The 27,988-nt window shown below is 49.0% G+C and overlaps 3 protein-coding genes across 3 annotated transcripts; all 3 read left to right on the top strand.

Moving 5' to 3' along the window:
* The first annotated feature begins 2,418 nt into the window (after positions 1-2,418).
* On the top strand, positions 2,419-3,309 carry LOC136545863 (germin-like protein 9-3). The gene has a single exon (XM_066537841.1). The coding sequence runs from the start codon at positions 2,494-2,496 to the stop codon at positions 3,145-3,147; it is 654 nt and encodes a 217-aa protein (XP_066393938.1). The 5' UTR covers positions 2,419-2,493; the 3' UTR covers positions 3,148-3,309.
* A 5,277-nt stretch (positions 3,310-8,586) lies between these two features.
* On the top strand, positions 8,587-11,677 carry LOC136543816 (UDP-glycosyltransferase 88F4-like). The gene is made up of 4 exons (XM_066536160.1): positions 8,587-9,503; positions 9,621-9,690; positions 9,786-10,216; positions 11,092-11,677. Exons 1-4 carry the CDS (start codon positions 8,637-8,639, stop codon positions 11,326-11,328), a joined length of 1,605 nt encoding a protein of 534 aa, XP_066392257.1. The 5' UTR covers positions 8,587-8,636; the 3' UTR covers positions 11,329-11,677.
* A 1,129-nt stretch (positions 11,678-12,806) lies between these two features.
* Positions 12,807-13,800, top strand: LOC136543815 (germin-like protein 9-1). Its single transcript, XM_066536159.1, has 3 exons — positions 12,807-12,843; positions 13,030-13,291; positions 13,380-13,800. The coding sequence occupies exons 1-3, from the start codon at positions 12,807-12,809 to the stop codon at positions 13,798-13,800; spliced, it is 720 nt and encodes a 239-aa protein (XP_066392256.1).
* Positions 13,801-27,988: the final 14,188 nt, after the last annotated feature.

Raw genomic sequence — 27,988 nt, 5'->3', positions numbered from 1 at the left:
AGTCCCGGCTGGTATTACCAACCAGGACTAAAGGTACCAGCCGGGACTAAAGATCCCTGTCCCGCGGACGACCGTTAGGCAGGAACCTTTAGTCTCAGTTGGTATTACCAACCGGGACTAAAAGATCATTTAGTCTTGGGGACAAAAAAATACCGAGGCTAATGCTAAATTAGGACATCGTTCTAAAGTCTGTTCTCTACTAGTGTTAGTCAACTAGTTATTAGTCCATACCTGTTTGCATCCTGCACTAACATAAGGAGAGAGAGGAGAGGGATTAGTTGTTAGCCCCTGATAGTTGGGTTTAAAGGACTAGTAAACTAACAACTAGTTAGAGCTTTGGCTAAACTTTAGCCCACCCATTAGTCCTCCTATTTGGATCTCAAGAGCTAAACTTTAGCAACTGGTTGTGGGATCTCCCGTTTCGTAATTCTTGTTTTGGATAACACCACAAACACGGTCTCCAAGACATGGTTTCGACAATGATTTTCTGTTATAACATATGAAAATTTACAAATATATAGTTCTATTGAATTACTTTCTGACGCTAATTTATATATACTATCTTAGAGTTTTCAAACTAAAATTTTAGAAGTTCTTGTAGTCAGGATTTCAAACTTGACAAATGCACTGCAAAAAGACAACCTAAGCGATTGACTGTATTAACCCATTGCATGGGTAAATAGTACTCCCTCTGCAGCACAGCAAACGATGGAAGAGTTGAGCATGGTTGTTTGGCTGGCTTCTGCTGGCTAGCTGTAGCTGATGGCTGCTTTCTTGCCTACCTCAACAGTGTTTGCTAGTCATTTTCTGCAGCAACAGCCAGCCACGCAGCAGCAGCCAGCCTTCCGAACATCCTGAAAAAGTTTGAACTCAACCTTGCCCAAAAATAACAAGAATTATCGAATAGATCGAACAAGGGCAGGGAGTAGCTAGGTAGCATAATGAAGTATTAATTTCTTCCAAGATGACTTGACGAATGCACCCTATGTAAAAAGACGACCTAAGCAATTGATTGTCTTAACGCATTGCATCGGTAAATAGTACTCCCTCTGCATCGCCCTGACCATTCGGTTAACCGAAACCGATCGGTTCGGTTCCTCAGTTCTTTATAAAATTTGGTTAGCATAAAACTAGAACCGATCAATTAGCTAGGAAACTTGAAACCAAGAAAATTCGGTCTCGGTTAGTTCAGTTCGGTTTCGGTTAGAACCGAACTAACCGAGCCATACATTACATCAACGAAACAGAAGGGAAGAAAAGGGGAAAAATGAAAACCGAGCCATACATTATATAACCGAGCCATACATTACATCAGCCATATAGTTCGGTTCTTTTGCTATTGGGCTAATATGTACAGATTCGGTTCTTCGGTTTTGTTCGGTTAATCGAGGTCTGGAACCGAATTACCCGATATTATTTCGGTTCATGAGAACTGGGAACCGAACTAGGAACCAAAATTTTCGGTTTCTGTTCCGGTTATTTTGGCACAACAACTGATAGGGCTGGCTTCTGCTGGCTGTAGCTGCTGGCCGCTTTCTTGCCTTCCTCAACAGTGTTTGCTAGACATTTTTTTTGCAGCAACAGCCAGCCACGCAGCAGCAACCAGCCTTCCGAACATCCTGGCAAAGCAAAGGAACAAAGGATCATGGAAACGAGGCAGCCTTGGAAACGAACGTCCTTACGTTTCCAACGCCGTATGCATCTGGACATACATGTGCCTACCCTGAATAATGCACCTCTGAATGGATCAAGTTTAGGAGTGCGAAGAAGTAGAACAGCCCTTGCCTTGTGCAGCCAGCAGGGCGGACCTGCACTATTGTGAATTCCATCGATCTCAACTGAGCTGTGGCAGGAGAAACCGAGGACGATGAGGCGACCGAGACGAAAGCTGAGATATTCTCGCTCGTAGCTGTGATGCGACTCGTATACTCCGTACGAACAGTTCCATCGACAGCTTCTTGTTTGTACGGTCGTCGCGTCGTCGTCTTCCCGGAACGAACTTGCAAACAATTCAGAAAGTGCAAGCTGTGCATATATGAAAATGTAAGTTTATAACTTGCGGCCAAAAGAGCTGGAGTCCTCAGAGACATCTCTCACTCGCGCAAAGCCGCAAAGGGCGCAACAACGTACGTTGTGTAGCCGTGCAGGCGTATCCGGACTTGGCTGCCTGGAGAAACCACCATTCTGAACTCAGAATGATTCGTTGAGCTGATCAAGGCAAGACTTTAGTAATCAGCTTGGACGATAAACCCTAAGCAGCAATACATATCATGCATGATGCCATAGTCTTCGATGACTCCAACCAACAACGTCCCTAACCAGGGGAATGAATGGGATGCATATATAAGTAGGAGAGGCCTGATCGCTACTCATCAGTCATCACTGCCTCTCTTTCACAATTTCAGTCACTGTCATCACATCATCACCTTTCTTTCTTTCACAGTTTCAGTCACTATCAGTCGCTACCACCACTTTATCCAAGACAACAAGAGAATGGCGGCGCTCAAGCTCAACAACTGCATGACGAGCTCCTCCTTGCTGCTCGTCCTGCTCGCGCTCTGGGCCGCCGGCCCGCTGGCCGTCGTGGCCGGGGACCCAGACATCCTGACCGACTACATCATCCCGGCAACCACAAACCCCGTGAACATCACGGGCGCGTTCTTCTCCTACTCGGGCCTCCGCGGCGCGCTGGCCTTGCAGGCGCCGGAGAACTTCACGGTGGCCAAGGCCTCCATGGCGGAGTTCCCGGCGCTGAACGGGCAGAGCGTGTCGTACGCGGTGCTCTCGTACGGGCCCGGCTCCATCAACCCCACGCACACTCACCCGCGCGCCTCTGAGCTGCTGCTCGTCCTCGACGGTGCGCTCTCCGTCGGCTTCGTCGACACCGCAGGCAATCTCTTCACGCAGGACCTCGCCGCCGGCGACATGTTCGTGTTCCCCAAGGGCACCGTGCACTGGCAATTCAACAGTGGCACCCAGCCCGCCAAGGCGCTCTCGGCGTTCGGGAGTGCCGCCGCGGGGCTCGTCTCCCTCCCGGTCACCCTGTTCGGCGCCAGCAACATCGACGACGTCGTGCTGGCCAAGTCCTTCAAGACCGATGTGGCCACCATCCAGAAGCTGAAGGCAGGCCTCGCCCCGAAGCCATGATCGTCTATCGGCTTTGCTTTCAGTTGCTCCCGGCCCTCGCGTGCATCTTTCCCTTCTCTTTTTAATCGTCCACGTCGTCGTTCTTGAATAACCTGCCAAGGGCAATGGTGAGTAGTGATCGACCCAGTCAGCGTCATGTCACGGATCAAATATAATTTATAATCTCCACCCAACCGTCAGGTGTGATTTGTATTGTGTTGATGTGAGTTTGTTAATTACTGTAATCTATGTCAATGATAATCTCTATTACAAGTTCTAGAGTGGTTAGAAAAAATATGAACCGTCCATTAGTTTAGATAGAATGGTCCAAAATAGGAAGTACCAAGAAAAAAAAGTACCTGAAAGTATCAGCAAGTATCAAAACACGTGGGACCGGTATCTATAAATTTTTAGGTAATTTTCAGATATTACTAAAAAATAAAGGGTACGTGGGCCGTGGGCCGTGGCATTGGCTGACTGGTTGCGCGCGTGGTCGACTGTACCAGCGTGGGCATGCTCGTCGGCGTAGTGCCCAGAGGCGGCCGCCACGGCCGGAAACGTTAAATTTACCGAGTGTTTTTATGATTGTCGAGTGTATTCTCTCAGGTAAGTTTTTTGTCGAGTGCTGTGCTAAAAACACCCGGCAAAAAAAAAACTCGGTAAATAGGAGGTTTGTCAAGTGTAAAAAAAAAACACTCGACAAACTCCATGTTTGTTGAGTGTTTTTTTTTGACACTCGGTAAAGAAATAAAATCTTTTTTCTGGGAAAGAAGGAGAAGAAAACAAAATAATAAAAAAAATCTTTGCCGAGTGCCCAGATCTAGGACACTCGGCAAAAGAAAAAAAAATTTTTTATGGGAAAGAAAGAGAAGAAAAAAAAACTTTGCCGAGTGTCTAGATCTAGGACACTCGGCAAAGGGAAAAAAATCTTTTTTTCTGGGAAAGAAAGAGAAGAAAAAAATAAAAAAAAACTTTGCCGAGTGCCCAGATCTAGGACACTCGGCAAAGGAAAAAATTGTTTTTCTGTGAAAGGAAAAAAGAAAAAAAAAACTTTGCCGACCAGATCCAGGACACTCGGCAAAGTAAAAAAACTACTTAATTACCGCCGTTGCCCCTCCCCTCCCACCCCTCAGCTCCCCTCCCTCCTCCCAGAACCGCTCGCCCGCGCCGCTCCCCTCCCTCTCCCAGATCCGCCTGCCCGCGGCGCTCTCCCAGAACCGCCCGCCCGCGCCGCTCCCCTCCCTCCTCCCAGATCCGCCCACCCCGCGGCGCTCTCCTAGAACCGCCCACCCGCGCCGCTCCCCTCCCTCCTCCCAGATCCGCCCGCCCACGGCGCTCCCCTCCCTCTCCGGTGGCTTCCTCCGGCTCCATGGGCGGTCGTCGGCGTGAGGTCCTCTCCGGTGGCGCATCGTCCCCAGCTCCATGGCCGGTCGCCGGCGCAAGCTCCTCTCTAGTGAGCGCGCAAGCCATCGTCGCCGGAGCGAGCTCCTTCCCCGGCGGGCGCGCAGGCCATCCTCGGCGGCGCGCAGAGCCTCTGCCCCATCCCCGACAGCCGGTGATTCAAGAGGAAGAGGAAGAAGAAGAGCTGTGTGGTGTGGGATCCGGTGGCGTCCCCGACGCAGCCCTTCACACGGAGGCGAGCGGCGCCCTGCCCTGGCACGGGCGCTTCCCCTGCGGCAGCGAGCTCCAGCCGCCCTGGCCTATTGCGTGCTTGGAGCCGCTCGACGCAACGACGGCCGGCCGGCGACGATGGGGTTGCGGCGGGTTGCGTGGGTCCAAGGCATGGATCCGGCAACGCTAAGGGGCGTGGTGGTAGTGGTGGCGCGGCGGCGGCGGGACTTGTTTTTTTTTTCCGAAAAATGTTTGCCGAGTGTTTTTTTTTTTGGACTCAGCATAGTCTTTGCCGAATGCCCGACGTTTGACACTCGGCAAACAACTCTTTGCCGATAAAAATTTGCCGAGTGTTGTTTGCCGAGTGTTTTTTGGGACTTTGCCGAGTGCTACTCGTGTATCCCGTAGTGCGCGGGGGTCGCAGCGGCAAGGCGCAGCATGCGGACGGCGACAACCGCCACGAGCGAACTTGGCGGTGCGCGCGGGTGGCTGCAATGCCGTTGCGGGGTGGCGACGAGGGATGGCAGTGGCGCTGGCGCCGCAACCATCAGGAGCGGCTTCGACGGCTTGACTGGCGACGGCAGCGTCCATGGCGGCTCCGGTGGCCCGATTTGGCGTGCTCGTCCTCCGTAGCGCCGTATTGGCAAGCTCGTGCTACCTTATTCGTGAACCCATGCTTGATGCGAGTGATCCCAACTTGAATGGATCGATCCTTTGAGAAGCTTGTTCTCATTATTGGAATATGGCAAATTCATGATTCTTTCCTGTCCGGCACTCATTCTTGCCAGTCTGGGATGCCGTGTGCCCGTTCTTCACGTTGTCTGCTCTTTAGAGAGGCCAGTGAAGTCGAACCTCGCCTCCATCGCCGTCCGTGGATGGATTGGATCGAAGACGCTTGCTTGACTGGTTTCCGATCGGGACGGCGGCGGGCGGCGAGAAATAGCTAGTAGCTAGACTGCACGGCTAGCATGCGGGCACACGTGTCCGCGGTGGTTCCACTTCCATGGATGGAGCCGCCATCCGCCGAAGACGCCGCGCCACCGTCTCTTAGGCACCTGCGGCCAGGAGCGTTTTGCGAGCCAATTGTTGTGCTCATATTACTAATCTACCATTTTCTCCATTAATTTATTTACCCTGATTTTCTTTCTTAAATTAATTTTTTATCAAAATAAAAATACAAAGTGCCCAAAAGTACTAGTAGTTCTTTCCAACCACCGAAACAAGCCTCCTGAAATAAAATTGAGTAAAAACTGAACAGGCAGCTGGAAAGCTGGTGGGGAGCTGCGAGCAATTGCCGGACAACAAATAATGAAATAACCAGCACATACATGAAACATGTGTCTTGTATTCTTGTTGTCTCCAAGCATTTCTATGTGGTGACGCAGGAATATACGTGACCCGCAGAGGCCAGATATTTTTCATTTTCTAAAAAAAGGAATATACGTGACTGCTGCCAAGTGCCAACTTCCTCATGCGCTGCAAAGGAGTCTGATGTTTGACGAACTCTGACGGCCTTCCCTAAATGCCCAAACAACTGAGTCTTAAGCTGGCATGCCTTTGGCAGTTTCACCATATTCATCTAGCAAGAGCTAGCAATGCTGTCACCTCAACTGGGCTGTACATTGTAACACCCAAACCTACAAAGCTTAGGAAACCAAGGCCGAGACGCGCTGCCTGTCGTTAGTACAAAGATAACTCACTCTAACAGTCTAGCAGGGCAACCGGCACAGCTCTTCCAAGGCCGCGCTAGCTGTTCCTCTAAATGTATATATATATAGCTAGCAAAGCATCGCAGCCCCCAACTCCTGTGGATCGCGCCACGCTTCGGCAAGCTCTGCCACGCGCGTCTGATCGTTCAATTTCCATTTCCACCGCATCCTGCTCACCGGAGAGCAGCTAGCGGATCGATGGCGCTCGCTCCCGGCCTCCGGCTGCTGTTCCTGTGTGCCGCCGTGCTGGTGGTGGTGCAGCAGCTGCCTGGGTGTGCCCGTGCGTGAAAATTTTGCATTTTAGCCCTTTCAAAAAATAATTTCTTAAAATAGACTCCTCTCAAAACTTCTTCCAAAAATAGACCAAAAGCTCAGCGTTAAATAATAAAACACCGAGATCTTCGAATCGGTGTCATGTCAGCTTACGCCGAAACCTGCCACGTCAACACCAACGTGGCGTGTCACCACCGGAGCTCGGCGTGCTGTCATCCAACGCCATCCTTCATACATCGGCGTTAAGTAGTATCACGCCGAGATCTAAACACCGATTTGCATCCTGGTGACATGCTACTTGTGGGCGGAGAGTTCGGCGATCTGCGCCGTTTATACAGGGAGCAGGCAAAACAGGTCATGTATTCAAATAATATACTATACCTAATCGGCCAGGAGATACGTAGTGGACGTGAGTGATCTCTTGATTTCTCGTTAGCTGCTTCTCTATGGACGTTTCGTTAAGGTACATACCCAAATTTTTTGAGTACTCCATTCACACTAACACCCTGTTCGCTTGGAGGAATCTGGAGAAATTTGTGAGAGCAGTAAACAGTAGTTTTTCAGCCAGGTACAGTGAATTCCAGAGGAATTTTGCACCTTGCCGAACGCTCCCTAACTTGTCAAAAGAAATGTTGCGCACATTTTTAAACATTTCTTGAAGATTAAAATAAGTTAGATATATCCAGCCTGTTCGCTTGCTCGTATCTGGCTTATAAGCTATGGCTTATCAGCCAACGAACAGTATTTTTCTCTCATACCAAACCAGCCAATAGTACTTTCAGTCATGGCTTATAAGCCAAATCAGCCCAAACGAACAGGGACGATGATTCGAGTAGTTCTCTCAGATGAGAACAAGGACACCGGTACAATGTATATTCGATTCTGAGATATCTACACTTATTTATTTGTTAATAAAGATGTAAAATCTCTCTTTATCCATTGTTTTGTCCACCTCCTCTTAAGTAACTAGACAACGAGAGTTTTTTCCGCCCCAACTTTTTTACTTTTCAAACTTCTAACTCTCCTCCCCGATGCCGGAAATGCTTCCATTCTGAGCACCGAGCGGCTGCCTGCGTTCCCAAACGAAGTGCTACCCACAATAAACTGATTTTTTAATCCTTCTTTAATCAATATTTTAATAATAATAGCTACAAAAAAGATTAATCAAATGTAGCCTCTTTGATCGCGCCCACACGACTGGCGCGACAGCCCCACACTTGTCGCGCCCCGTGGCGAAGACCGCTGACTGGATCCTGCGCGGCGCATGCTAGGGCCTACCCTGTCGCGCCACCGACTTTGGCGTGATAGAGCTGTCGCGCCATGTGGGCTGGCGCGACAAGCTGACTTAGGGTTGGCCGGCCCGGCTCAGTTTTCTTTTCTCTCTCTCTCTCCACCTTCTCATTCGCATGAATTAGGTTTAGGATATACTCTTTCCGTGGATTGGACGTAAACTACGGGTTGCATGGACCTAGGTAGTTGTTAAATGATGGATTTGGATAGGTTAGTTTGTTGAGTCTTTTACTTGTATGCCATTAAAAAAGATGGTCTAATTGTCTATGTCCCTAAAAAGTTCGATCTATCGTCAGTGTCCAAGCTCGAAAAACTTTTCTCTCTCACGCCATTCTGTCACTAATGATGTGAAATGTGGGTGGCAAAGGACTTGAATGCCCCTGGAACTTTTGTTTCTCATGTGCCTGCTGGGCGGCAACGTTTGCTGCTTCCGATCACCGCGTGCAAGAAAGAAATTGCGCAGAGACGGAGGAGGTACCTGCTTCCGCCAGGTTCCCGAAGAGGGTCCCTGCCAGCAGGTAGCAGCCCACGAGAAAGCACGCGAGGACCACGACACCGAAGAGGGTCCCTGCCAGTCCGGGTCCGGCGAACGAATTGAAGCTCGAGCTACGCCACCGATCCAGCACCATGACGGGGAAGAAGAGGACGTTCGTGCTCTACCCTTCGCTGGGCGTCGGCCACCTGATCCCGATGGTGGAGCTGGCCAAGCACCTCCTGCGCCACGGCCACGGCGCGCTCATCGCCGTGGTCAACCCGCCCGACACCGACGCCGTGTCGGCCGCCGCGGTGGCGCGCCTCGCGGCGGCCAACCCGGCCATCGCGTTCCGCCTCCTGCCGGCGCCGGCCAGCCCGGACGTCGGCGCGCACCCGGTGAAGCGCGACCAGGACACGCTCCAGCTCGCCAACCCCGCGCTCCGGGACCTACTGCTGTCCCTGGCCGGCGGCGCCGACGCGCTTCTCCTCGACATGTTCTGCGTCGACGCGCTCGACGTCGCGGCGGAGCTCGGCGTGCCGGCCTACTTCTTCTTCGCCTCCGCGGCGGGCGACCTCGCCGTGTTCCTCAACCTGCCGTACCTCTACCCGACCCTGCCGTCGTCGTTCAGGGACATGGGCGAGGCGCTGGTGCGCTGCCCCGGCATGCCGCCGATCCAGGCGCTGGACATGCCGTGGACGGTGCGGGACAGGGAGAGCGACGCGGCCAAGGTCCGGATGTACCAGTGGAAGCGCATCCCGGAGGGGAGGGGCGTGCTGGTCAACAGCTTCGACTGGCTGGAGCCCAGGGCCCTGAGAGCGCTCGGCGACGGCGTCTGCGTGCCCGGCCGGCCGACGCCGAGAGCCTTCTGCATCGGGCCTCTGGTCAACGACGGCAGCACGACGGGGGAGAGCGGCGAGAGGCACGAGTGCCTGGCGTGGCTGGGCGCGCAGCCGTGTATGATGGTGTATGTGGGCTTGAGAGTCCTTGAGACTCATCTGATGAAGATTGGGACTGACCTTGCCCAGAGGAACTGACAGCCGAACTGTCTGGTACTGAGTTAGATGTTACCAGATACAGGAGTGTGATTGGGAGTCTCAGGTACCTAGTCAATACTCGACCTGATCTGGCATATGCAGTGGGTATTGCTAGTAGATTCATGGAAGCACCAGAAAAAGAACATTGGTTTGTGGTCAAGAGAATTGTCAGGTATATAGCTGGGACACTTGACTATGGCTGCAAGTTCATGAAGGGAGGAAAGATGGGTCTCAGTTTGTTGGGTTTCACTGATAGTGACTGTTTAGGTGATCTAGTGCACAGGAAAAGTACTTCTGGGATCATCTTCTATCTTGGCTCCAACCTGGTGACTTGGGCATCTCAAAAGCAGAAGGTGGTAGCTTTATCATCATGTGAAGCAGAATATATAGCTGCAGCTTTGGGAGCCTGTCAGGGTGTTTGGCTAAGTCGTCTGATAGCAGACCTGATTGGTGGTGAAGCGCAGAAGTTCAGACTTCTGATCGATAATCAGTCAGCAATCGAGCTAGCAAGAAATCCTGTTTTTCATGAAAGAAGCAAGCACATAGATACTCGGTATCACTACATCAGAGACAGCATTGAGAAGAATCTGGTTGATGTTGAACATGTGGGTACAGATGAGCAGGTTGCTGATATTCTGACGAAGCCTCTCGGAAGGGTCAAGTTCGTGGAGTTCAGACTGAAGCTCGGAGTCGTTCCAGTGAAACAGGATTAAGGAGGTGAAATGTTAGAAGTGCTTTGTTTTACTTCATGTAATCCTGTTTTTAGAACGTTTGCTATTTTAGTTCAGTTAGACACGTAGAATCCTGGGTGGTTCAGAGATGTGCGTGAACCACGCCGAGACCGTGTACTGGTGTGTGGCCCCGTCGCGGCGTCGTCCGTGCATGTCCCTCTGGCGTTCCGGAAATAACGGGCGATCAGAGGAGGCGTCGTAGCGACAGGGGCAAGGCCTTGGGCCTATATAAACTGAACGAAAACATAAGGCATGGTTACGCCGTGTTTGGGCAAATTGAAAAAAAAAACTGTTGGGGTTTAGTCCCACATCGTATAGCGATGGTGGACGAGCACAACATATAAGGCGGGAGAACCCTCACCTATCAGGCTAGTCTTTTGGGTTGAGTAAGCCAAGGCCTTATATGTTGTAGCTCCAGTGGACCTGGACCTGTGGGAGCGCAGGCTCGTGGTAACGAGCCGGGCCGGCTGTAAGCCAGCTCCAAGATCGTGAACTCGGTGGTCACCACCGGTTCCAACAATTGATATCAGAGCCGGTACCCGAGGTCAGAAAAAGCTAAACCCGATAAAAAAATCTCGAGCGTCACATATGGCGGGGGCAGCCCGATGTGTGACTAAGGGGGAGACTGTTGGGGTTTAGTCCCACATCGTGTAGCGATGGTGGGCGAGCACAACATATAAGGCGGGAGAACCCTCACCTATCAGGCTAGTCTTTTGGGTTGAGTAAGGCCCCAAGGTCTTATATGTTGTCAGCTCCGGTGGACCTGGAACCTGTGGGAGCGCAGGCTCGTTGTAACGAGCCGGGCCGGCTGTAAGCCAGCTCCAAGATCGTGAACTCGGTGGTCACCACCGGTTCCAACACTGGGGAGATTCGAAGAGTTCGTCAAGGCGGAGGACGTGGAAGCGAAGGTGAGACTGGTGATGGAGGCCGAGGAAGGGAGGATTCTTCGGAAGAGGCTCGGGGTGGCGAGAGAGAAGGCGTTGGGGGCTACTAAGGAAGGCGGGTCTTCTGAAGTGGCATTCGCCGAGTTCTTGAGAGATTTGGACAAGAGCAGCTCCGCAAACGGAGAATGCAATTGAATTGATCAAGGTGTGCTAGTGTGGCAGATGAACTGCGAAATGATATAGATATTTGATAGTAAGAGATTAAATATTGCATCTGTAGTATGGCAGTAAAATTGGATTGGATCAGTAGAATTGATCAAATGTGATTGTGATTGTCAATTTACTTTATTTTCCGAATCAATTCACTGATGATTGTAGCTATAGCATATTCTGATTTGAGCTAGAATATGCTACTGAGGAAACCTCGCAGTTCCTCATCACCCAGAAGATAATGCATGTATTTGTCAAACACTCACAACTCATGCTCCGCTATCTCAACGAGGCCTTGTTCAGTTTGGTGAGAATTAGAGAGAAACTGAAGAGGATTAGATGACAAGACATCTGCCCAGGCAGTGGCACATGAGAAACAAAAGTTCCAGGGGCATTCAAGTCCTTTGCCACCCATATTTCACACCGTTAGTGACAGAATGGCGTGAGAGAGAAAAGTTTTTCGAGCTTGGACACTGATGATAGATCGAACTTTTTAGGGACATAGATGATTAGACCATCTTTTTTAATGGCATACAAGTAAAAGACTCTAGTTTGTTTCGTTTGTTGTACTAGGGATTGCACACGATTTGGTTTGGAAATGTGGAGGTAGCCAGAAACACCAACACACCTTTGTAAGGACTGCATTTTCGCAAAGCAAGTTTGGTCCATCCTAAAACAATGGCTCGGATTATCGTTGATTGGTACGGTGGCAATGGCGGGATCTCTTCACAGTTACTAGCGCAAAGTGTTGGTTAAGGTTTGATAAAGACCAAAGAAGGGTGTTCGATAGTATTATGATCTACTTTTGGTGGAACGTTTGGAAAGAGCAAAATAGAAGAACTTTTCAGAACAAGACTTTGCAGCCTAGTTAGATGGCGCTGTTGTGCAAAGAAGATTTAGAACAATACCAGTTGTGCAAAGAACAACGTTATTAAGTCGCACTTTGCGTATCTCATATATGACTTGGACTCACGAGTCGTGCTCATATGAGTTAAAACAAAAATAGATATAGAAATATGACTAGCAAATGTGGCCTTGCGTTGCAACGGAAATAAACTTGCTACATAACTATTTAACCTTGTATATTAAATTAAAATACAGTCTTGATAGATTTTTTTCTTGCATTGCTAAGCACTACAGTCTTGATAGATCAAATATTTAACTTATTTTAATCTTCTAAAAGTATTTTAAAAATGTGCACAATATTTCTTTTAGCAAGTTAGTTAGCTTGCATGGAATAACTCAACAAATTTTTTTTAGACGAGAATAACTCAACAAATTTGGGTATATACCGGAAGGAGCGTCCAGAGAGAAGAAACTAACGGGAAATCGAGAGACAGGTCCAGTATGTATCTCTTTGCCGATTAGATATTTGAAAACGTGGCCTGTTTTGCCGCAAGTAGCAAGTCACCAGGAAGCAAGGCGGCGGCGTTTAGATCTCGGCGTGATACTACTTAACGCCGATGTATGAAGGATGGCGTTGGATGACAGCACGCCGAGGTCCGGAGACCGGAGGTGACACGCCACGTTGGCATTGACGTGGCAGGTTTTGGCGTAACCTGACATGACGCCAATTCAAATATCTCGGCGTTTTATTATTTAATGCCAAGGTTTGGTCTATTTTTAGAAAAAGTTTTTAGATGAGTCTATTTTAAGAGATTGTTTTTTGAAAGGGCTAAAATGCAGAATTTTCACGTGCCCGCGCCAGCGACCCCGACATCCTGACCGACTTCGTGGTGCCACGGGACTTGTTGGCCGAACCGTCCCAGATCAACGGCACCTTCTTCACCTACACCCGCCTCGTCAGCGGGAACGCCGGCGACCCGGCCAAGTTCACCGCGACCAAGGCCACCGCGGCCGAGTACCCGGCGTTGCTGGGGCAGTCCGTCTCGTTCGCCAGGCTCGTCTTCGGCGCCGGCACCGTCAACCCGCCGCACATCCACCCCAGGTACACACGTACACGTTGGCTTGTACGTACGTGTGTTTGGACTCATGCTTACGTACGTGTCGCTGGCATGATCGTCGATCGCATGCAGGGCGTCGGAGCTGCTGCTGGTGGTGCAGGGCGCTCTGTTCGTGGGCCTGGTCGACGCCGCCCGCAACGGCACGCTGCACACGGCGACGCTGCAGGCCGGCGACATGTTCGTGTTCCCCAAGGGCATGGTGCACTTCCAGTCCAACAACAGCACCGTCGTGGCGCGCGCCTTCTCGGCCTTCGGCAGCGCCATCCCCGGCACCATCTCGCTCCCCACGGAGCTCTTCGAGACCGGCATCGACGACCCCGTGCTGGAGAAGTCGTTCCGCACCGACCAGGCCACCGTCGATGCGCTCAAGCACGACCTGCAGAAGGCGCCGGCGCCGGCGCCGCCCCAGAACTCCGCCGACGGCGCGCTTGTTGGAGCACGTCTGGCGGCGGTGATGCTCTGCGTCGGCACCGCGTTCTCGCTCGTCTTGTGAGGAGGACCGTGTTCAGCTGGTCACGAATAAGCTGGTGCCTTTTGACGTGAGACGTTTTGCTTGCTTCTCCGTGCTCCCGTGCGTTGCAACCGGATGTACGTCTTGCATGGTCAATGTAACACCTCTGGTGTTTTAATCTAGTACTAAAACTTGACATGTCATTATATGCATTGCAAATCATTCATAAAGTAGAAAATTTTGAATGCATTCACTAAATAAGCCACTATCGGAAACAGGCCCGTTGCCAAGAGCCAACGTCTTTGCCGAGAGCCAAATGTCGGGCTCTCGGCAAAGAAAGGTTTGCCGAGAGTCGGCCCTCGGCAACGGTAGGCCATCGGCAAAACCATATTTGCCGTGGGCCAGGCCGTCGGCAAAGAATTCCTCTCGGCAACCGGGCCCTTTGCCGAGGGTCCGGCCGTCGGCAAAGAAAGGCCGTTGGCAAAAGTTTATCTTTGCCGAGGTCCGGCTCTCGGCAAAACATGGCCGTCGGTAAACCTGTGACGGTAGGCAAACGGCCTTCACCTGCCGTCTGTTTTGCCGAGGGTCAGAATTTGGCCCTCGGCAAAGAATTACTTTGCCGAGCTGTGCCCTCGGCAAATTTTTTTTTTTTTTGCTTTTTTTTGCTTCCAAATTTTTTCCCTGGGTTTACTGTTGTACCTTAAAGTACATATTAAAATTTAGAGCTTTTTTTATTTTATTAGCTATATTTAATAAGTTTATTTCATTTACTTGAATTCTTCCCAGTAATTCAAATTTGAACTGCAGGTGCATCGAATATTGGAATTGAGTGATTCAAAAAATCATATTCATGGTATTGCATGTGGTGTGAGACCGTATCCAGTGACATATGCCAAATTTGGAGATGTCTGGGTTTTAGGCCATCGGTATTGCATGTTGATCACATGCGAAGATGTCTGGGTTTTAGGCATCGGACGTCGCAACTTGCTCGAAACCCACTCAATTTTTTATCACAGCCTATACATGTGATGAAATGACACCTCGACAAGTTTCGTGAATTTCGGACTTCATTTCCATTTTATATAATTTAAAAATACTTTACACGCAAGTTCCTCGCCGTGTTCCGTGAAAACGATGCGCCAAATTTGCATCTGTCACTGGATACGGTCTCACACCACATGCAATACCATGAATATGATTTTTTGAATCACTCAATTCCAATATTCGATGCACCTGCAATTCAAATTTGAATTACCGGGAAGAATTCCAGTAAATGAAATAAACTTATTAAATATAGCTAATAAAATAAAAAAAGCTCCAAATTTTAAATACGTCTTTTAAATATTATTGTTAGCCACTAGAAAAAATTGGGAAAAAAACAAATTTTTTTTTTTGTATTTGCTGAGAGCCTCAAAGGGCTCTCGGCAAAGAGTTTTTTTTTAAAAAAAAAACTTTGCCGAGAGCCCGGATCTGGGCCCTCGGCAAAGGCCCAGTCCACCTAGACCAGGCCGAAAAACCCTAACGGCCCACTCAGCCCTTCCTCTCGCCCACGCGCCCTGCATCCCCTTCCTCTCGCCGTCGCCGGTCCCCCGCGCCGCCGCAGCCTCTCCCCCGCCCCCGCCCTGTCACCGCGCCGCCGTAGCCCGCCCCCGCCGCATCCCCGCGCCGCCGGAGGTGGCCCCCGCCCCGTCCCCACGCCGCCGGAGCGGCAGCCCAGCCCGCCGAGCATTGTCATCGTCGGGGCCGTGTCGTCCCCCGCCTCGCCCGGTGGTCGGGCACCACCGCCACCCCCCGGCCACACCCGCCGGTGGCCCACCCCCACGGCCAGCGCGTCACCGGTTGGCCCCGCGCGCCCCTGCTGGCTGTGCAGAGAGCATTTGGAGGAGGAAGGGAGAAGAGAGGAGAAGGAGAAGGGGAGAAGAAGAGGAGCAGGGGAGAAGGGAGGAGGAGGGGAGAAGAGGAGAAGGAGAGGGAGAGGAGAAGGAGAGCAGGGGAGAAGAGGAAGGGAGAAGAGAGGAGGGGAGAAGGAGGGGAGAAGGAGAGGCCGACGACCGTCACGCCCCCACGTCGTCGCGTCACGCCGAGCGGTCGTCGCCGTTTTCCCCGCGTCTAGCCGAAGACGAGGGTGATCCTGACTTCGCGTCGCTCGACTACACTACCACCCAAGGTAAAGCCCCCCTCCCGCCTATTGCTGGCCTTCGTGCCATTTCTAGATTAGTGGGCCTTCGTGCCTTTTGTGGATGTGTTGGCCATCGTGCCATATGTCGCTGTGTCGGCCATCGTGCCGAAATTGTGGATGTCGGCCATCGTGCTGTCTTTTTCCTTGCAGGTTTTGGAAGCCTCCCCGTACAGGGGAGGTTCTACCGAAATTTTGAACTTATAAATTGTGTTTCTTGTTTTATAGAGAAGAGCCCGATGGAGGGGACCCGGAGTACCCCGAGCATCTTCCTTCAGGTCTGCCTGCACCGCGTCACCTCTCCATTCCACGCCACCCTAGGTATAAGCCCTTTGTCCGTAACCCTAGCTAGATCGCATAAACCAGTATGCGTCTCTCGTCCGAAAGAGATACGGTCGTAGGTATGCGGATCTCTGCATATCTACGACCGTATCTGTTTCAGATTGTTCATGTTATTTGGACAGCCCGCGGATGGGTAGATGGTTTAGTTTGTATGGTCCGGTCCGGTCCGAGATGGGGTTTCGGCAGCACCTCCCTGTTGTTCTCCGGATACACACTCTCCCTTCTAGGACGTGTATCGGGAGAACAGCGGGGATGTGCTGCCGAAATTCTATCTTGGATTGGAGCAGAGCATGGAAACTAACCTCATCTACGCATCCGCGGGTGGGATTAGGACATATCGCTACCTATTAGATAGTAGGCAAGCAGTGCATATGCTATTGATGGTTATATTACTCTGTTATATATATGGTAGATGATGGATAACCATGATTGGATGTACACGGGCCGTCATAGTTAGAATCAGGTCACTCGTGAATGGATACAGAAGACTGAGGATTTCTTGGACAAAGCATTTGGTGTGGGTGCTCAAGCAGCGACAGAGGTGTGGTGTCCCTGCAGCGAATGTGCAAACAGGAATAGGAAAACCAGGAAGGTCATTGAGGAACATATTTGCAAGTTTGGGTTTACGCCAGACTATACCTGGTGGGTGTGCCATGGTGAAGGACATCGTATTAGAGATGAGGCATTGAGGCCACACTTGGAGGAGTTTGATAGTGATGGCAGGGTACCAGACATGATGGATGACTTCCACCAAGCACACTTCGGTTAACGATGTACGGACAAAGCCGAGGAGCAGGAGCCAGAGGAAACCGCAAGGGCATTCTATCGCATGATGGAGTCGGCTAAGAGGCCCCTTCATGACAAGACAAATGTTTCTCAACTCGATGCCATTGGATGCTTAATGGGGTTAAAGTCCATGCATAACATGAGTCGAGACTGCTTTGACAGTATGCTGGAAGTTTTTGGGACCCTGCTTCTGGCAGATCACACGCTGCCGAAGAACATGTACGAGTCAGTGAAGCTCCTCAAAGCTCTTAAGATGCTGTATGAGCAAATACACACTTATGAGAACGGGTGCGTCCTCTTTAGGAAAGAACAGGCGGAAGCAAAGTACTGTCCAAAGTGTAAGTCCTCTAGGTATGTGGAGGTAGAATCTAGTGATGGGCAGAAGCAGCAGCTTGGAATCCCCATAAAAGTCCTACGGTACCTTCCGTTCATACCGAGACTCCAACGGCTATTCATGAGCGAGGAGTCCGCGAAATAGATGGCATGGCACAAAAATGGCATCCGATACAATCCTAACAAGATGGTACATCCATCAGATGGTGAAGCATGGCAAACATTTGATGGCATTTATGCTGACAAAGCTCTAGAGGCTCGTAATGTGCATGTTGCATTTGCAACAGATGGGTTCAATCCTTTTGGAATGATGGCGGCCCCATACACTTGTTGGCCAATCTTCGTTATCCCCCTCAATCTCCCCTCTCCGGCATCCTTCTTTAATGTCAGAACATATTCTTGTCGCTGATAATTCCTGGTCACCTAGGGAAACATATGGGTGTGTTCATGGAGCCTTTGATTGATGAGTTGATCAGTGCATGGGATCACGGGGTACTGACATACGACCGTGCTACAAAGAGGAACTTCACAATGCACGTTTGGTACCACTACTCGATGCATGACTTTCTGGCGTATGGTCTATTCAGCGCCTGGTGTGTCCACGAGAAGTTCCCATGCCTGGTATGCAAGGCAGCTCTGTAGTTCATTAGGTTGAAGAGTGGTGGCAAGTTTTCCTTGTTCGACAAACATCGACAATTCCTCTCTCTTGACCATGCATTCAGATGAGACATTAAGAACTTTATGAAAGGTGTCATAGTGACAGACCCTGAACCGCAGAAGATGACTAGCACCGAGGTTCTTACTCAGATAGATGGTCTTGTCACCAAGGAAGACAGAGTTGGTTTCATGGGGTATGGTGTTCAACATATGTGGACTCATAAGTCAGGCTTGGAGAGGCTTCCCTATTTTAAGCACCTAGCCCTACCACATAACATTGATGTAATGCACACTGAGAAGAATGTCGCCGAAGCTCTCTAGGCAACACTCATGGATACTGACAAGTCAAAGGACAACCCTAAGGCTAGAACGGACCTAGCAAGGCTATGCGATAGACCACACCTAGAGATGCGACCACCAAGAGCCGGCAAGACATGGAGAAGGCCTAGGGGCGATTACGTCTTGGAAAAGAAGCACAGGACGGTTGTAGTCCAATGGATCAAGGACTTAATGTTTCCTGATGGGTTTGCAGTGAATCTTAAGAGGGGGGCAACCCATCTACTGGCCGAGTCTTAGGGATGAAGAGTCATGACTTCCACATATGGATTGAGCGCCTTCTTCCGTCGATGGTTCGAGGCTTCATCCCTGAGCATGTCTGGGTCGTGCTGGCAGAGTTGAGCTATTTCTTCCGCTAGCTTTGTGCCAAGGAGTTATCTCAAAACGTGGTGGCTGACTTGGAAAAAAGAGCCCCTAAGTTGATCTGTAAGTTGGAGAAGATATTTCCACCTAGCTTCTTCCTATCGATGCAGCATTTGATTGTGCACCTCCTGTACGAGGCACAAATGGGGGGCCCGTGCAGAACCGCTAGTGCTATCCAATCGAGAGATGTCTAAAGACTATTCGTAAGAAATGTGGAAATAAAGCCAAAATTGAGGCTTCCATGGCAGAGGCGTTCATTAACGAGGAGGTGTCAAACTTCACAACAACATACTGAAAGGTCCTAATATGGCTAGAGGGGGGGGGTGAATAGCCTATTTAAAAATCTACAAATCAACTAGAGCAATTTGATTAGTATGACAAATAGCGTAATGCAAACTTGCTCTAGCTCTACAAGGGTTGCAAGACACCTATCCAACAATTATAGTTGCAATGATTACTTAGGCACACAAACTTGCTATGTAATTACTCACTAAGAGCTCTCAACCTTGCTACTCTAAAGAGCTCAACTAGATGAATATAAAAAATAAAGCAAGCTCTCAATTCTAATTACACTAAAGAGCTTGTGTCAACTAGTTTGCAAGAATGTAAATAAGTGAGTAAGGTGATTATACCGACGTGTAGGGGATGAACCAATCACAAGATGAATATATAGCCAATCACCGGGAGAATGTCAAAGACAAGAGACAATCGATTTTCTCCCGAGGTTCACGTGTTTGCCAGCATGCTATGTCCCCGTTGTGTCAACCAACACTTGGTGGTTCGGCGGCTAAGAGGTGCTTCACAAACCTCGTCCACACGATTGGACACCGCAAGAACTGACCCACAAGTGAGGTAACTCAATGACACGAGCAATTTACTAGAGTTACCTTTCAGCGCTCTGCCGGGGAAGGTACAACTCCCCTCATAATTACCGAAGACGGCCACGAACAATCACCAACTCGTGCCGATCCTCCATCGCTGCTCCAACTGTCTAGGTGGTGGCAACCACCAAGAGTAACAAGCGAAAACCATAGTGCAACACGAATACCAAGTGCCTCTAGATGCAATCACTCAAGCAATGCACTTGGATTCTCTCCCAATCTCACAAAGATGATGAATCAATGATGGAGATGAGTGGGAGGACTTTGGCTAAGCTCACAAGGTTGTTATGTTAATGAAAATGTGCAAGAGTACCCCCTTGAGCCAGCCATGAGGCTATAAATAGAGCCCCAATCAAATAGAGCCGTTGTACCCTTCACTGGGCAAAAACACGCTCTGACCGGATGCTCTGATCATACCGACCGGACGCTAGCCCTCAGCATCTGGTCGCCCGATGGACGCCATGCGTCACCAGCTTCAAACGCTGTTCGTCAGATTTCAACGGCTACGAAGCTGACCGGATGCTCCGGTAAAACTGACCGGACGCTGAAGCCCCAGCGTCCGGTCGTTTCCAGTAAGCTCCCCGAGGCATATTTTTCCGACTGGACGCGTCCGGTCCACCTTGACCGGACGTAGACCAGCGTCCGGTGCTCAACCCTAGCCACTGTGCCATCTGATAGCTTGATCGGACGTAGCCTTTCAGCATCCGGTCGCTGAGTGACCTAGCGTCCGGTCAGTAGACCGACACTAGCCTCATTTCGACCAACTCCATTTCAACTCTAACTTCTTCACCCTTGCTCAAATGTACCAACCACCAAGAATTTTGCATCCGGCGCAATAGAAAATAGGCATTTCATTTTCCTGAAAGCGCCGAATCCTGCAAACACCTTGTGCACATGTGTTAGCATATTTTCACAAATATTATCAAGGGTGTTAGCACTCCACTAGATCCTAAATGCATATGCAATGAGTTAGAGCATCTAGTGGCACTTTGATAACCGCATTCCGATACGAGTTTCACTCCTCTTAATAGTATGACTATCTATCCTAAATGTGATCACACTCACTAAGTGTCTTGATCACTAAAACAAAATGGCTCCTACATTTTATACCTTTGCCTTGAGCCTTTTGTTTTTCTCTTTCTTCTTTTCCAAGTTTAAGCATTTGACCATCACCATGCCATTACCATTGTCATGATCTTCGCCATTGCTTCATCACTTAGAGTAGTGCTATCTATCTCATAATCATCTTGATAAACTAGGTTAGCACTTAGGGTTTCATCAATTAACCAAAACCAAACTAGAGCTTTCACATACTATAAGGGCAACCTTCCTAGCATGCATAATCGACTGGCTTGTTACAATGAGGACGAAAATAAATCTACCCTCAGCCTTTTGAAAGGGTCACTCAGAAGAGCGAGTGCATTGAGCCCAAAGACCTTGAGCAATGAAGAGTGGAGCAGTATCATGCTATATTTGTTGGCCAACCTAGATGAAGTGGCACCGTATATCGAGTAAGTTCTCAACGAACTTGTTACTTACACCGTCACTATTCTGCATCCAACCCCATCATGTTTCTTGCCTACACAGGGAATTTGTTAATCTATTCTGGCGTCAATCAAGGCGACCTCACCCTCATGAAGTTGATACCATTCTTAAGGAGCAGGATTTCATTTCTTGGTTCCAAAAGAAGGTATCGTCCAACTTCCCCCTTGTTTCTTCATTTCAAGTTGGTTGTTTGTGTGAATAACATAACGCTCTAGCCTGACTTTGTAGTGCTATAGGGATGCATCTATAAGTGCCGAATTGTGGTAGGTTGTCGATGGCTTCAACTTTAGGGTCATGTCATGTAACGTTTATGACGTCAATGGGTATCGCTTTCACACAACAAGCTATGAGCAGAGTCGGCCACATCGAAGGACCACAAATACCGGAGTTATGATGCCCGAAACTAATGGCAAGGACTATTATGGGATACTTGAAGAAATATACGAACTCCAGTTTCGTATAGCCGAACCTTTTAGTCCTGTCATATTCAAATGCCGGTGGTTTGATCCTGAGGTATCGAGACAGTACCCTCATCTTGGGCTAGTCGAGACTCGACAGGATTCCGTCTATGAAGGTGATGATGTATGTATTGTGGCCACACAAGCCAAGCAAGTCTATTATAGTCCATATGCTTGCCAAACCGAGGAAAACCTTAAGGGTTGGTATGTTGTTCACACAATATCGCCGCACGGTAGACTACCTCTCCCAAACGATGAAGATTACAACTTGAACCTAGAAACACATGACGGAGAGTTCTATCAACATGAAGAGGGGCTACAAGGGAGCTTTGAGATAGACTTAATCGGGCTAGTCAAAATGGAGACAGACATCGAAAGGGTTGTGGACGAGGACTCTGGAGATGAGGTGGAAAATCCAAAGGACGTAGTGTTCCTTGACCGATTACACTTAGGTGTTGATAGTGATGATGAGGCAGTGGATAAAGATTTGGACATGGTTGATAGCGATGACGATATGTACAATCCAGCTAATCCTGATTGTGGAGATCGTTTCTAATACATGTAATATTATCTGTTTTTGTAATTATATTCATTTTGCATGTAATTATCTTCATTTTGCTTCTCTTTCTAATTATGTATCGTTTATATATGCTAATTGTTTTGTTCTTTTTTAATGCAGGAGATGCCACCTAGGAGGTCCGTCCAGTCTCTTTACGCCAGCCAGGAGGAGCCAGAGGCGTCGGTTCAGCCTCCGGAGCCAGTGCCGAGGCGGAGGAGCCGTAGGCTTCCGAGCAGGATGCAGCCGACTACCCCTGTAGCCGTGGAGGAGCCTGCCACCATGATGGAGCATGCAGATGCAGGGGGGTCCTCCTCCACCTTAGGGGACGAGGCGACTGCAGGGGGATCCACTTCCTCTGGTGTGTCGACGGTGTACTTGTGTGGTCCCGCAAAGCTCCCGCGTCGACCAATACCTGAAGCGGCCCGCCCGCTGATCACACCCTATGGGATAGGTAAGTAACTTAAGATGTGCTCAAAACTTCTTCATTTGAAATGTTGAAAATCAAAATACAAACTAATACTTTTTGTAATCACTTGTGCAGGAACTAGAAACTTGTGGAGACTGGAGCCAAGGCACGCAAAGTGAATGGCATCCTAGGAGGTCTGTGCAGGGAGCACTACCCTGGCCTGGTGGAGGTGAGCCCGGATATGTTCAAGCTGGCCACTTAGTTTGACCACTACGAATTGACCGCCGATGCCATGGATCGTAGTGGCCACAAATACAGGAACAAGGCGGAGTCGGTCGTTAGGGACCTGTCGGTAAGTCTTTCAGGCACACATTGTATTCTTTTAGCCACAGATACATCATATTCATTGGGCATTCTTCTAATAAGTAATTGATAGCTCGCGCCTTTATGTAGGATTTCTTTAGAATCGAGGAGGGCAAGGAGCACAGGGCATACCAGGTGGCGGTCGCTTCTTGTAAGAAGCGCGTCACGGACATGATTCACGATGCGCATCATCAGGCGCACATTTGGCACTACACGAAGGTCAAAGGGCGTAGCATCAAAAAGGACGAGGCAAGACAGGTGGTGCTGACCAAGGAGGAGTACCTTGCGGTAAATACGAAACATTACTATTGATTTCTTCTGAGATTAAGTTTCCTTAATTTGATCTTCTGATATATCGTTTGCTTGATGGCCTGTAGGCGATTCCAAACTGGTGCAATCAGCATCCGGATGCCTGGGAGAGGATTGTGGACATGTGGCTTAGCCAGGACTAGAAGAAGGAGCATGATGAAGCACGAGAGCACCGTTTGCTGATGCAAGGAGTACCACACCATCAAGGCAGCCGCAACCTCTCCGAATTCTCAGAAGCTTGGGTAAGGCGAAACCATTTCTCTAACCTAACACTCAATTCTGCAACAACTCTAACAATGTTATTGTCTTTCTCGCAGTCGGCGTCACATGGTGGCCGCCCTTGTGGTCACCTCAAGGCATATGCCTTGTCCCACTTGGGCAAGGCAACGGCCGCCACCAACTGGACCCCGGAAGTCCCTGCCGAGTCATTCACCTACACCAGCATTGCCCCTCGCATCTTTGCGTACACAGAGATGGCAAGGTCAGTCCACGAGCCAGACTACGACCCGACCACCGAGGAGCGGCTTGATCCAGAGCTCGTGATGAGGGTGGGGCAAGGCAAGAAGCACGGGCAGTTCTGGCTTGGCGACAGTGTCCTTGACATGACCTCTATTCCTCCGCTGCACCAGATCCAAGCAGCGAGCACGAGCTCAATGCTGGCCATACGCCAGCGTCCGACCGTGGTGTTGACACTCTAGGTAAGTGTTCTCTTCCATTCCTAGTTCTTTGACTTTTACATACCTTAGCTCCGCAATCTTGAAACATTAGCATCAAATGTTGCAGGCACAGCTGCAGGCGATGGAGGCCGAGCGGGAGCAGCAGTGGTAGAGGCTGGTAGCTTTGGAGGCCGAGCGGGAGCTCGAGTGGCAGAGGCTAGCAGCTTTAGAGGCCAAGCAGGAGCAAGATCAGTGGTAGCTGGTAGAGGTGCTCTCCTACGTGCGGGGTCTTGCGATGACCTAAGGTGGAACGGTCCCATAGTTCCTGCTCGGTCGGCTGTAGGCTACACCTCCACCTCAGCTTGATTCTACTCCGGTGAGTATGACAAATGTTTTAGTTTCTCTAAATGTCAAACCTAGTGAAACCTAGTGAAACCTAGTGAAACCTAGTGCTAGTGGTGATGGTGGTGGGTGGCTGTGGCGTGGTTGGTGGTGGTGGTGGCGTGGTCATGGTGGTGGCTGCATGGTTGGTGGAGGTGGTGGCGTGGTGGTGTGGTTGTTGTTGGTGGTAGTAGTGGTGTGGTTGTGGTGGCATGGTGGTGGCGTGGTGGTGGTGGTGGTGGTGGCGTGGTGGTGTGCTTGTTGGTGGTGGTAGTAGTAGTGTGGTGGTGGCGTGGTGGTGGTGGTGGTGTGGTCATGGTGGTGGTGTCGCGTGGTTGGTGGTGGTGGTGGTAAAAAGTACATGTAGTGCTTGGTTATCTATTTATGTTGTCTAACATGTTCTGCATCTTCTTTGTTTGTGTAGCATCAGTCGGCGGTGTTGAACGACCCTAACCTTCTCCTCGTCAACTCCCTAGGATCGCACGCGGCGCCTTCTCAGCCTGGATCGTCGCCGTGACTAGTTTGGCGCCTCCTATGCCTCTTGTTTATGTTGCTTGTCGAACTTTACACTTGTGGTTGTCTATGTGTCGAGATTTGTTTGTGACTTCGAACTTCGAGACTTCTATGTGATGTGGATGTGAATTATGTGATGTGGATGTGGTTATTGATATGTGGATGTGCTTATTGTGATGTGGATGTCATATATATGTCATATATATGTTTATTTGTTGACTAGAAATGCAAAAAAAATTAAAACTGGCTGTGGCTTTGCCGAGGGCTATGGTCATGCCCTCGGCAAAGCTGGGAATTCTAGAACACATAGAATCCCAGCTTTGCCAAGCGCATGACCATAGCGCTTGGCAAAGAGAAAGCCTTTGCCAAGAGCTGAGCCATAGCTCTCGGCAAAAAAATGTCTAAAAAATTGTCAATATTCTTTGCCGACAGTTCTTTTGATAGACGCACGGCAAAGTTTTTTGGAAAAAAAATTTAGAAATTCTTTGCCGAGAGCTTGCTAAGGCTCTCAGCAAAGATCAACTTTACCGTGACCTCTCGCCGTCACGGCAAAAATTTTTGCCAACGACCGGCTAACCCTTGGCAAATCCTTTGCCGAGAGCCCGAGATGCGGCTCTTGGCAAAGTAGCCTTTGCCATGAGGTACTATGCCGACCGGCCTTTGCTGAGAGCAACTCTTGGCAAAGCCTTTGCCGAGCGTATCCGGCCCTCGTCAAAGAACCTCGTTCCCGTTGTGAGCTTTATTTCATAAGTTGTTATTTTATGTGATGTGATTCAAAACTTTAAATAAAGATCATGACCACAAGGGTCAAATTTCATGTGATCATGTGAGACCATGTGTTAATTGACTCAAATAACCATAATGGGCCATGTTACTGGTAAAAAATCAAAGTTAAGTAAAAAGGTATACAAATCAAATTTGAATTCAAATTCAAACCATAAAAGTCATTTTTGCCCCTTTTGTCTAATTCAAAATCCATTTGGAATTTAGGGGTGTGACAAAAAGAAAAGTTGAAGCTTATTTTATAAGGATCAACTTTGGTATTCAAAGTTTTTAAAGCTTACATATAAAATTTGGAGTAATTTTGAAATGATTCAAATGCTCAAATGCACCCCAAATTCAAATTTCAAAATGGAGGCAGAATTTGAAAATATTCCTTGAAGCAAAGTTGTAGAGTTTGAAAAGTTGAGCAACTTTCATTTTTGGAGATTTTCAACTTCTTTAGAAAAATTGTGAGTAATTTGCAAAATAAATGCAGTGGCAATTCTGTAAATATTTCAAAATTTTCGTTGACAGCCGAGCGCCACCTCCCTACTTGCTGCCGGTGCCATGCAGTTGCCACCACCAATCATTTTTTGCCGCTTTCTCATGCGGTGACACGTAGCAGGCTTCGTGGCGAGCTCGTGCGTGAGCTGTCGACGCCGGGCACATCCTTCTCTGCAATAAATAGGAGCATCGCCGCCGTCGTCCTCCTTTTTCCCCTCTGCTCTGCTTCGCCACCGATCAGCTCTGCCGCTCGCCGTAGCCGCCGTCGACCCCTTCCCGTTGTGCCTAGCTAAGCCAGCATGATCGCCTTGACCTAGCGCTCCTCTTAGGCTTGCTCGCATCGCTTGGGTTGGCCGGAATCGCCCGGCGCAACACATTCTTCCCCGTGACCGGCCAGAGCTCCGCCACCATCGACCTCACCGTGGCCACGTCGTTCTCGCCCGTCTCCGCCTTCACCAAGCACACCGGTGTGATCATGGTGAGCTCCTAAGCATGATGCTCGCTTCGCTTTAGCCTCTACTGCATCGTAATCGTAGTTACGTCGTGCGCCGTCGTGCCCGTGCCGCCATGGCCGGCATGGAGCTCTCTTCGGTGCACATGCTGCCTTTCTGAAGGCTGGGATAGATTCGTGGGGTAGTGTAGGTCATACAGGTGCGGTCCGCCTCGCCGGAGCATCACCACCGGCGTGTTTGGGCCAACCGGTGATGGCAGCGCCGTCGTGTGCCTTGTCTGTGTCACTGACAGTGGGGTCGGGTCGTCAGTGAGAGAGAGAGAGAACAGTGAGGTTTTGATATTTTCTAAATTATGAATAGTGCAGTAACTTTGGAAATTTATAGGAAAATAATTACAGCTCTAGAAATTCTAAAAATTTATTTGTATCTTCTGTACATATTCTATTATGGTTTAAAAATATGAAACTTGAAATTTGAATAAATTTTTAATGTTTAATAATTCAGTCAATTAATTGATAAATGTAATTTTCATGATTTTTGTAGGCCACAGTATAACTCCAAAAATTATGAAATTTGTTTTGGTACACTAATTTGTCATGAGAAAGCTTACATAAAATTTTGAGGTCATTTGGAACAAGTTTATTTTTGGGCTTATTTCCAAATTAATTCAAAAATAGATAAAAGCAAACCCTAAGTGTTAGATTAGTGCTTGATCTTGTTTTGGTCATGTTTTGTGAACAGTAGGGTTTCCAGATCAATTTGGTCAAGTCACTTGTGTGGTCCTTGATGGTAGAATTGCAAGTTGGTTTTGTTGGATTGCAACTGTACCGTGAAGGAAAGTTGTATTTGAGGTGTTATTATATTTCATGCACCATAAAAGCATCATGTTTACATTATCATCATGTTGAAGCATATGTTATTATGTCATGTAGAAAGAGTGAAACGATTCTAGTTGAGCAAGTTGTGAAAGAATCCTCGGTTGTCATGGGATTCGATAATTTTGGTACTGATCCGGAACCCGAGATCGTCAACGAAGGCAAGCCCTGGTTTATGCATTAAACCATTACCTTGTTTACTTTGAAAAGTTTATCACCTATGTTACCTATTGCATTAAGTTGATTAATTCAAATGTTACCTACTTGATGCATTGCCTACCTTGTTAATTGTTTACCATCCTTGAAGATGTTTTCATTTACAAAGGCGTAGAATGCTTAGTATGCTTTATGATAGGCTTTCAAAGAAAAAGTTTCGATGCAATCAAAGATGGCATACTGGCCAAAGAAAGAAACAATGTAGAATGAACTAGAGACTAGTCGGGTGGCTTATCTTGAATGTTGGGTAATGTTGCCGACTATGTCGCTTAAAGGCCACTCATTGTGGATCTTCTGAACGAGACACTTTGTAGTACTGGTCACATACTCCAGGTAAGCCTTACTTCGGCTAATCCG

This window comes from Miscanthus floridulus, chromosome 3 (assembly GCF_019320115.1).
Source record: "Miscanthus floridulus cultivar M001 chromosome 3, ASM1932011v1, whole genome shotgun sequence".
In the NCBI taxonomy this organism is placed as follows: Eukaryota; Viridiplantae; Streptophyta; class Magnoliopsida; order Poales; family Poaceae; genus Miscanthus; species Miscanthus floridulus.
This window is presented reverse-complemented; position numbering and strand designations above follow the sequence as displayed.